The 11,327-nt window shown below is 45.1% G+C and overlaps 1 protein-coding gene across 1 annotated transcript in view; it reads right to left on the reverse strand.

Annotated features, from left to right (window-relative positions):
- Positions 1-3,346: 3,346 nt before the first annotated feature.
- Positions 3,347-11,327, reverse strand: part of LOC308293228 (neurexophilin-1-like) — a gene marked incomplete at both ends in the record, with an annotated part of 46,934 nt that continues 38,953 nt past the window's right edge. The window contains 4 exons of the mRNA XM_080735664.1: positions 3,347-3,514; positions 4,648-4,824; positions 5,733-5,918; positions 8,208-8,450. Coding sequence (XP_080591790.1) covers positions 3,347-3,514; positions 4,648-4,824; positions 5,733-5,918; positions 8,208-8,450 — 774 coding nt within the window. The remainder of the gene's footprint in view (positions 3,515-4,647; positions 4,825-5,732; positions 5,919-8,207; positions 8,451-11,327) is intronic.

An 11,327-nucleotide genomic window follows, 5' to 3' on the forward strand; every position in this document is an offset into this window, starting at 1 on the left:
AGAATTCATTACATTACAATTTATATATATATATAGTTTAAATGACAAAATGAGCAAATTTAAGCCCCTCCCTCGACGCTCCCCGAACGCTCACCAAACGATTGACCGACCGACCAATTAACAATCAATCAATCAATCAATCAATCAATCAATCAATCAATCAATCAATCAGTTAAACCAACCTCTAAATTCATAAATCTGGGACTCGTATTTCCCCCAGCCCTGCTGCACTGCAGAGGATGATGACAGCAGTTAGGCTGAGCCGCATGGCTGCCCTCCATAACCATGTGTAACCCATTTAGGCCTACAATTATTGAATGCTTTAGCTATTGAAAAAATAGCAGATCTACAAGCTCACAGCGTGGCACCGAGTGCCGCGCAATGCACGACGGGACGGTGGGAACTTGTGGATAGAAGGATTTAGAAGACACTTATAGAATCGGGTCAAAATTCGAATTTGCACGATTTTTCTAAAATAGCCGATCTACAAGCTTGCAGCGCTGCACTCGGTGCCGCGCTGTGAGCTTGTATATCTGCTGTTTTTCAATAGTTAAAGCATAAAATAAAAATACGCAATAATGTGTACCTGCTCTTGATTGGTTAACACGATTCTCTCTCTCTCTCTCTCTCTCTCTCTCTCTCTCTCTCTCTCTCTCTCTCTTGAATAAAACATGCCTCGAGGTTGGAAGAGAAGACGAGTGGATCCCACACAGTCTAGTAGTCGCTAAGCAGGTAGCGAGCGGTGAGACCCTGTGGAGTGTCTGAGAGACCATGTGGAGACGCTTCAGGAGGAGATACCGTCGTAGTCCTGAACATCATCATCATCCTTCATCTCCTCTCCTCTTCAACGCGGGGTGATGACGGTCGTATGTGGACGAAGATCTTTTTGTTCATAAATGTGAACAAATGTGCAGGTCATGGTTTTTTCTTTTGTAGCACACAAAGCACAGCAAGGGGGGGGGGGGGGGGGCAGGGGGAGGGAGAAACGGTCCGTTGAATCCTTTGTTGTCCAGTGAACTAACATCTACCGTACTGCACTGTACTGTATGTGGAATACGGTCACTATATTCTACTGCTCTGTACTGTATGTGGAATGCAGTCACAGTAATCTACTGCTCTGTGTGTGAAATACACTAAGAAGACGTCTACTTTACTGTAGAGAATACAGTAATAAAAGGAGAAAAGGGTCCTTAAACGTATAGGGAAAAAGAGCTAAAAACAGCCTTTGATCGAGTAAACCCTCTTGTCTTGGAGAGAGTTTAAAACCATACTTTTTGACTGCTTGTTTCCATCATCCACACCAAATCTCTTTGTCATAAAAATAGCTGATCTATAAGCTATACACAGTTGTGACACTTTGTGGAGCTTGTACTGTAGATCTACTATTTTTTGGCGAATGTTCCCCTCATAATAGAGGGTATGCGCATGCATAAAGTGAATGGCAAACTAAGTGTGTATCAAAGTGAGTTTATCACCATTTAACGTTGTTTAATGCAATCAGGTAGGATGTTTCTGTTTGCATGTATGGGTTATCAAGAAAGTAGTTTTTTGCCACTCAGTAGGCGTTCCTGCTTAACTTCCGTATATGATGATGATGTCACGCGCATACCCTCTAAAGAGATGCTGGGGTTCAAGTGGTTAAAAAACATGAATCCAAAACCAAATCCCAGAGACTGGACTGTTACTGCCTTTCAAATAAATGATGAATAATCAATCAACTCATTTCAGACGACTGAGTGATTTTTATAGTAAGGGAATTTTATAAGATATTTGACCAATCTGCGAAGTAAATCGGTAAGAAATTTCTTCACCAATGTGTTTCTAAAGGTGTGTAATAATATGTACTAAAAGGTTGAAATTCAACTCCCGGGGGAAACCTGATAAAAAAACTGATTTGTGTTTGTGTCCCATTAATTTGCTATACGGGAAAACAATACAAAAAATAACTATGCTTTAAGTAGCATGTGAGGGGTCAAACTAGAGGTTTTTCATGATGCTGAATCCATTGCAAGCATTTGTTTTGCATGAAAAACATTCCTTGGGCTAAAGGGCTGTCCATAACTGTCTCCGACCACCAAACTTTCCGTTGGAAATGCTGATCTTTCCGACACGCAGCTTTCCAAACTCGTAATTCGGGTTTAATGCTTTTCAGAAGTTGCGAGTGACGTCATTTTGTAGTTGAACTGGACCTTTTCCGACGAAATGTTCCGTGGTGGGAGAGTCCATGGACAGGCCTTAACTCATATCCCCTCCCTAGTCAACATGGAACGTTGCGGGTACCCCCGCAAACGCAAGAGGAGGAGAAGGGTGGGGACCCCCCCAAGAGGAGGAGAAGGGTGGGGACCCCCCAAGAGTAGGAGAAGGGTGGGGACCCCCCAGTCTGTGCTTCATGTGTCCATGTGATCCAAGGGGAGCGGGGGGGAGGGGGAGCGAGGGGGCGTTGCATCGGTGGGAGGAGTCAGTCAGACAAAGAGGAAGTAGGGCATATCACTGTGGTAGTAGCCCCGCCCCCTGAGCATTTCCCGGTCTATTAGACGTCTAATAGACGTCTAAAACACAACTAAAAAACATCTAGATTTGAACGTTTTTTTTAGAGGTCTAAGCTTAGACTAACCTGACTTGGCCAGATGGTGGCAGCATAGCTATGCTCCACATACATCTGGGATCGCTCCCATCTAACGGCTGTAGGAGGCGTGTACATTTTTTCAAGCTATTTAGCAGGTGATTGGATGGGGCTGCCTGTCTATCACAGGCACAAGCCAGTCTCAGCGCTACAGTGCTGATAGAGCCCGCCCGTAGCTGCCGCTGATTGGTCCGGACCTGGGACATTACGGGATATCAACTCTCTTTCAGCGGTCCCAGATGTTTCCAGCATGCTACGCATTGCTGCCACCATCTGGCGGAGTGAGGTTAAGCTTAAACTAGACGTTAATTAAACATCTATATATAGACTGTCTATATGTAGCCGTTGAAATAACGTCTAATCAACGTCTATGGTCTTTGCTTAGACGTTCAAAAAACGTTCCAATCTAGACATATATTAGACGTATTTCAGATAGGCGTCTAATAGACGACTATTGCTGCTCAGTGGGTGTAGTCCTTCAGACCAGAGGGGGAGTAGGGCATTGTAGTCCATCAGACCAGAGGGGGAAGTAGGGCATTGTAATCCTTCAGACCAGAGGGGGAGTAGGGACTTGTAGTCCATCAGACCAGAGGGGGAAGCAGGGACTTGTAGTCCTTCAGACCAGAGGGGGAAGTAGGGACTTGTAGTCCATCAGACCAGAGGGGGAAGTAGGGCATTGTAATCCTTCAGACCAGAGGGGGAGTAGGGACTTGTAGTCTTCATTCATCCAGAGGGGAAGTATGGCGTGTCGCTGTGGTAGTTGTAGTCGGGGCAGACCTTCTGGACCAGCTTGTAGTCGGTGCTGTAGAAGGAGATGAAGATGCAGATGACCTTGAAGGGCTTGGAGCAGAGCCAGGAGACGTGGCTCTGGGTCTGCTCCTGGTAGCACACCTGAAGGAAGAGAAGATATACACAACACTTTATTATAGTGTCACTCCTCATACAATACATTTAAAAAACACAGCATATTTCATTCATCATAGTTTCTAACCCTAACATCCGTAAAATCAGACCTTTCCTCACCCAGGAGGCAGCCCAGCTCCTCATCCAGACATCTGTCATATCAAAACTTGACTATTGTCACTCTCTCCTCACTGGTCTCCCGGCATGTGCACTTAAACCTCTCCAACTGATCCAAAATGCCGCGGCACGACTGGTCTTCAACCAGCCTAAGTTCTCACATGTCTCTCCCCTTCTCCGCTCCCTCCACTGGCTCCCGGTTGCGGCCCGCACTGAATACAAAACACTGATGCTGACCTTCAAAGCAGCCAAAGGTATGGCTCCTCCATACCTCCAAAACCTGATCAACCCCTACCACCCCACCCGTTCACTTAGATCAGCAAACACAGGGATGCTGACAGAACCCTCGCTACAAGCCCCAGGACAAAAATCCACTTGTCCGAGACTGTTTGCCCTCCTGGCCCCCCATAAACTCCCTGTCGCACTTAGAACAACGGACTCACTCGCTAGCTTTTCTAACTGTTTTGATATTGAAAGGAATGAATGATTTTATTTTGGTTCACAACAAATGCAAACAAAAAAACTCATTCAATCAATCAATCAATCAGTTAACCCATTAAGACTTGGAATTATTTTATGACAAGCTGCGAGCTTGTAGATCTGATATTTTTGAAAAGTCGTGAAAATGTGTGCAAATCATTGAATATTTGTATTTTTTAAACAGACATTTGTAACTCAAAATGTTGCTTCTGGTGGGTCCCTGGAACTAAATATTTTGAGATGGGGGTCCGCTGCCAAATGCATGTCATTTTGGGGGTCCTTGACGTGAAAAGGTTTGAGAACCACTGATTTAGAAGGAAGGATTTAGAGGACATTCATAGAATCGGGGTCAAAAATATTCAAAGACAAATGTTCACGATTTAAAAAAAATAGCAGATCTACAAGCTCTATTTTTCAATAGTTAAAGCATAAAACAATGGTTAAAATGGTTAAATGGTTAAAATCGTTAAAATCGTTAAATCGTTAAAATCTAAAGTGTCGTGGATACAAAGTGAAGACCCCACCTTGGACGGGTCAAAGTTGCACAGCGTGTTGCGCGCTCCCTTCTCCACCTTCTCGTATTCCACGCGGCAGTTGAAGGACTTGGAGTCCTTGGCGTCCACGACGGACTGCTGCGCCGCAGAGCCCACCTCGAACTCCACGATCTTGGTGGGAGGGACCAGGCTGACGGACACGTTACCCTGCGAGGGGAGGGAGGAGGTTACTGACGTGACTGACAGACAGACAGACTGACGGACTGACTGACAGCCGGAGGAGGTTTTGATAGTAACATGCGACCTGACGGTCACAACTAATGTTACATCTCCCCTGTTCACTCATGTATTAAAGCACAACCCCACTGCACCACATTGAAACTGTCATCCAGGCTTTCATCACTTCTCCATTAGACTACTGCAACTCTCTTTATCATCATGGGCTGACTCAGTCTACTCTGTACAGTCTGCAGGTCCAAAACTCAACTGCCAGACTTTTGAGGGGAACTAGTATAGGTGGCGAGAGCATGCACATTACCCCAGCTCTGGCTACCAGTGAAGTTTGGCAAGTGACTCTTTGATGTCCTGTGTGACGTCGCGTTTGACGTGTCTGATTTATTTATTTTTTTAATCTTTATTAAACCGTAGCTTTCTGCCTTTTCAGTTATGGTCCCCACACTCTGGAAGGATCTTCCACTGCACATAAAGTCCTGCTCCACCATTGAAAGGTTTAAATCAACCTTAAAAACCCATCTTTTCCTCATTGCTTTCAGCTCAGTCTGAGGGAATGGACTATTCTGGAATTCTGTTGAACTGTATTGCTTTTATGCGCTTTGATTTTTTTTTGTTTTGTTTGTATTTATGGGAAGTAGGCCACTGCCTTTGTTTTATTCTTGTACTATTGTTGCTGTTATAACTTTGTGTTGTTGCTATGTTTCTTGTACTATGTTGTAGTTTGTTATGCTAATTGTAATGGAAAGCACTTTGGGTCAATTACTGTTGGTTTTAAATGTGCTATACAAATAAAGGTGACTTGACTTGACCTTAAATATTGCCTCTGACACCTTTATTCCATAATAATCCCTGATGGATCAGGTGTTCCCAGCGCCCCCTACCTGTCCCGTGGAGTTGTGGCGGAAGTAGACGCTGAAGGTTCCGTTGCCGTGGTCCACGATCTTCCCGGTGATCAGCAGGTTGAGCTTCACCGTCTTGATGTTGGAGTGGAAGTCTCCCCAGCCGAACATCTTCTTGAACTTCCCCGTCTTCACCATGGGCCGCCGCTTGGCGCGCGGCCGCGAGTCCTGCGTCGGGGTAGAGAGATCACCAATCATCACCAATGTGGACGCACGAGAAAGCCAAAAGCTTGTTTCCATAGAGTAACGAAAAAACGGACCCCACAAAACTCATCACTATAAACCATACAATTTAGGCCAAAACCATAGTTTTCTGGGTCTGTTTTTAGCGCAAGGAATGTTTTTCAAGCAAAACAAATGCTCGCAATGGATTCAGAATCATGAAAAGCTCCTAGTTTGACCCCTCACATGCTACTTAAAGCAGATTTATTTTCCTTTATAGGATAGTGTTTGGTAAATGAATGGGCCCAAACTTTTACCCCCTATAAATAAATTGCTCAATGCTGACAGGCGGTCAGCAGATGGATTCATGACTGTATGTATGCCAATAAAAGAAGAAAAAATAAATATATATATATACAGTGCTTAATTTGTGCCGGATCAAGCCGGATCTTGTTCCGGTACCTCACTTTTTCTGACCGGCACCTATTTCATTGGATCCGCCACCTATTTGATTTTGAATCAAGGATCCGGGACCTTCCCTGTCAATAAAAATCTATAAATAAACTGTTTTTTTAATCTATGTTCTCTCTGTTTTATGTTGTTCTGGTGTGACCCTTGTTTGATAATTTTTTTAATATTTGTATGCGTTTTAATCTGAAAAACAAAAGAGGGGTTTGACAGACATCAATCACGTGATGACACAGGTTCACGCAACTAGTTGTTTTGTTTCCGCCTCGGTCGCACGCTGCACTGCACACTGCACAGGGAGTTTACCATGGAGTTTACCGGGCAACAAAACAATACGCAAGCAAGCGGCTGCTAAAAGGTCAAAGCGACAAACTAAACTTTAACGTTCTTCAAACCAGTCGGTCAGCCAGACGGACCCCAAACAGGCCAAAGTTATTTCGGCAGATAGCGACAGGCCGACAGCACAGCAGCAGCGGGGCTCTGTGCTGTAAACAGCGGCACAGATGAGGAGGAGGAGGGGGCAGCCACTGGCATGATGACACCCGATGACCAGCACGGGGAACGAGAGGAGGAGGATGAGGAGGATAAATCAGAGAGTGAGGAAGAAGGAGGTGGTGAGGAGGACAGGACAGCAGCGACAGGTGAAAGGGGGCTCCTTACTGCAGGGGGGATTTGGACCGAGGCTCAGTTCAATGCCATAAAAGGCTTTTAAGCACACATTGTTAACTTGCATTTATCTTGTGCATTGTTATTGATTTAGAGCCATGAGTAAATGCTGTGAATGAGTGTAAAAATGTCCCATCGCTGCGTGGGTATGATTAGCGTGAGTCGTGACATTGCTTGCTCTGTTGCTCAGGGACAGCGCTGTTTTGTGTGTGTGTGTGTGTGTGTGTGTGTGTGTGTGTGTGTGTGTGTGTGTGTGTGTGTGTGTGTGCGCGCGCTGATGGACAGTGAATGGACAGAGAGAAGTGAGAGAACGTGTCACCCAGTTTAGGCTTGCTTTTTTAAAATAAAACTTCCAGTCCTAATTATAGGCTATGTCCCCTCCATTGAAGGGAAACTACATTAAATGAAGACTGGAGGACAGGAGAGCCAGTGAGAGTACTGTGAGAAAGGAGGGGAGACCTTTGTGACGATGAAGAACTCATAGAACTGATTGCAACATCTCTGGAAAAAGATGTCATGTGTCTGAATTTGCAAGCATATAAAGAGGATTCAGTTAGTCATGGACAAAACACACGTGAACAAGAAAAGGAAATGCATCCTTGTTACACAGGACAATTAATCAGATTGAATCTGAATCTGCTTTTGTTGGACTGGACATTAGTGATATTACTGTTGTACACTGATATTTTGGTTAGCAACAGTGAGTTTGGCACTTTGGATGTGTGTGCAGTGTTCTTACAAATACATTTTCACTTTACTATTTTGATACACCACACCTCTGTTGAAACAGATAAGATAATTATTCTATTGCACTGTGCAGTAGTGCTGTTTATATATGGTCATCTATGTTTTCGTCCTTCCAAATAGAGACTTTTTTGGCTTCTGTGATGCTTTATTGTTGACAGTGATATATACTGTATATATATATATAGTTAATGTGTTAATGAAAATGTACACCGGGTGTGCGTGCGTGCGTGCATGCACGCGTGTGCGCGCGTGTGCACGTGCGTGCATGTGCGCGTGTGCACGCGAAACCTAGGATCCCCCACCTTTTCATTGACAAATTAAGCACTGTATATATATATATATATATATATATATATATATACCAAATGTACTACCCCACCTCAGGGGCAGCCGGACTACTGGTTGCGTACCAACCTGTGAGTCGGTGGAGTTCCTCAGCCAGTCCCACAGGTCCTGCTCGCTGTAGGGCTCAGGCGTGTCGTAGCGCCCCAGGTCCAGCTGGGAGCCGTTGCCCTTCCCCCCCAGTGTGCTCTGGGACAGCAGCCGGCTGATGGACAGGTCCTTGCCGCCCTCCGTCCAGATGTGCTTCAGCGTGGACTTGGGGCTCGGCCCGCCCGACTTCAGCAGCTCCGACTTGGAGGCGTGGGCACTGGATACCTGGAGAGAGAGGAGAGAGAGAGAGCAGGGTTAAAACATTATGAAACACTGGATACCTGGAAGGAGAGAAGAGAGAACATTAATTAAACACATTTGATGCCCACGGCGTGCCAACATGTCCAACACTCTGATGTCTCTCGGTGCCCACGTTTGCCCACGTTTGACACGTTGTACAGTAATATACAGTACAGTAAGCCTTACTGTACGAGGGACCCACTACCTGGAGAGAAACACTCCAGTTCCCTAAATGCAACGGGAGATCACGTGACCAGGAAGTCACGGTTCCTCGTAGACAGCATGTGTTATAAGAGTTATAAGTGCATTTATCTTCTAATCTAGCTTTTAAATCACGTTCATGTTTGAAACGCGGCCTTCTCTACCGGTCGTTACAAAAGCACTGATGGCCGCTGCGCTGTTGTTATTTTTCTGTTCTGGGTGAAAGAAAATTCTGTCTCCAAAAAATCCAGGACATACTTGGATCACACCAACTCTGATTACTTTTACTGCTACCCGAAACAAAAGGGGGGAACCAAAACAAAGCGACGCCGCTTCCTCTGCTCGTGCTTTCCACCTAGACCGGATCAAACGGCCCGTTGTAAACAAATACCAGACTTTTTTCCGAGGCGGAAAGTCTTGTGACGCAAGGTTAGTGTTGACATGTAAGTTATGTTTAGAAATGTACGTGACAATCATCACCCTCCATCCCCAAACACGGGCGATTGTGTCCGTATAGAAGCCCTTACAAGTAGAGATGTTACCGATCAATCGGCAATGGATCGGATCGCGCCGATCAAAGCATGATCGGCGATAATCGGTGGTTTAGATCAAAAGGTAAATTCACCGATCCGATCCGATCGGTGCATCTGATCAACCAGCCGTTCAGTATGCCCACTTGAGGCCATTTTGGGGTATTGATTTCCACAGTGCTGAAGGAATAATTAGTTACTGCTATGATAATAAATACATAGTAATGCTGGTAAATAACTATAAGGCAAATATATAAATGAATTCATGAGTGAATGAATGAAATAAAGTTAAAACATTAACATTTAGAAAATATAAATAATAACTTGATCGGATCGGTGATTGATCGGGATCGGGTGATCAAACTTTTGTGATCGGTGCTCGGTGATCGGTTCCAAAAAACCTGATCGGACCTTCCCTTCTTACAAGCAGTGGGCAGGCATTCTTACCACTGGGCAACACGAGTGCCTGAATCTGTACTTTTTTTCTAAACCAAATCTCTTCATCGAGCATTCCATTGCATCTCGTGTTGCACGTTGCATTGTGTGTTGTCCATTGCAGGCATGTGCTGCACACATAGACATCAAAGTGGGCTTGAGCCCCTGCCCTTTTATCCATCTGTAAAAAGTGCCCTCTCCAGACCATAAATGCAGTTTTTACTATGGTGAAAGAAATGCAAATGCCCCCTCTTTCCATGCCATACCTGAAGGCAGCATTCAAGAGAATTGCCTTGTCCAAACTCTCCTGAACTTGAATGCAGCATCTTATGTTGAAAAATCCATGCCGTTACACCACATCTCCAGCATTGACTTGATTATGCTTAGTTCAGTGTGGTATCAAGCACCGAAAGTATATATTTCCACCAAAAGGCCCTTTTAGACATGTTAGCCCCTGTGCATTGTGTGTTGCCCATTGCATTGTGTGTAGCAGGTTGCGTTGTGTGTTGCCTATTGTGTGAGTGTTCAGATTTCTATTTCCAGTGATGGTTGGCGTTCCCCCCAGACCCTGCAGCCGTGCAGAGCGAGGGTTGAAGTGGTTAAAGCTGTAAGTGATTTCATGTGTACTGCAGTTCAAGTCCCATCATGAGAGCCCAGCGCAGCAGGGGAATCATCCTCTACATGCCTCCGATATTAGATCAGCCCAGATATTACTTTATCTGGGATCATATGCAGGAAGTATTGACTTCACGCCCAGGCATACCGGCTCCCGCAAAATAGACCAATCAAAAATATATTCCCCATGCAGGGGGGGAGGGGGGGTCGAGATAATCAATCTCGCTGCGAGCTTCAATTTCAGACCATGATAGAGGACAAATCCCATTTGGGAATCAAGGAGAGGAGAGGAGAGGAGAGGAGAGGAGAGGAGAGGAAAAAAGAATATAGCAATCAAAAAGAAAAGAAAAAAAGACATTGTTCACATCTCATGCTGTCAAATAGAAGGACTGGCCATCTAGCCCCCCCTCTCTGTCTCGCACGCACGCACGAGCGCGCACACACACACACACACACACACACACACACACACACACACACACACACACACACACACACACACACACACACACACACACACACACACACACACACACACACACACACACACACACACACACACACACACACACACACAAGGCAGTGCGTGGCTGTTCGTTGAGTAAAGAGCAGACTATTAAACTAAAGCAGTTCTCCTTGAACAGATGATTGATGATCATCTGAGGCTCTCTCTGTTTAGTGACGATGAGTGTTATTAGGATCATTGTGACCGAAGGTCACAGTATACCATGAGAAATGTTGCAGCTTGTCTCCGTCTGTCTGTCTGTCAGTCAGTCAGTCATTCAGTCAGTCAGTACTCATTCCCTTGTCACTGCATGTGACATCACTCTGACATCATGCTCTGATGTCACTGTGATGCCAGGGGAACCACTCTTAACAGAATGGGTTTGCTGCTCTGACATCACGCTCTGGCTTCAAGTCCCTTTTATGCCCATATATTTTATGCCCACAATGTGACAATGTGATGTCAGAACATGCCCATATATGGGCATTCCCAGATCACACTTGCAAATTAATTGCGTCCTTGTCCGTTCTATGCCCATATATGGAGATCCCTGTCCCGACGTCATCAATATTAAGG

Source organism: Nannobrachium achirus (genome assembly GCF_963921795.1).
Source record: "Nannobrachium achirus genome assembly, chromosome: 10".
NCBI lineage: Eukaryota > Metazoa > Chordata > Actinopteri > Myctophiformes > Myctophidae > Nannobrachium > Nannobrachium achirus.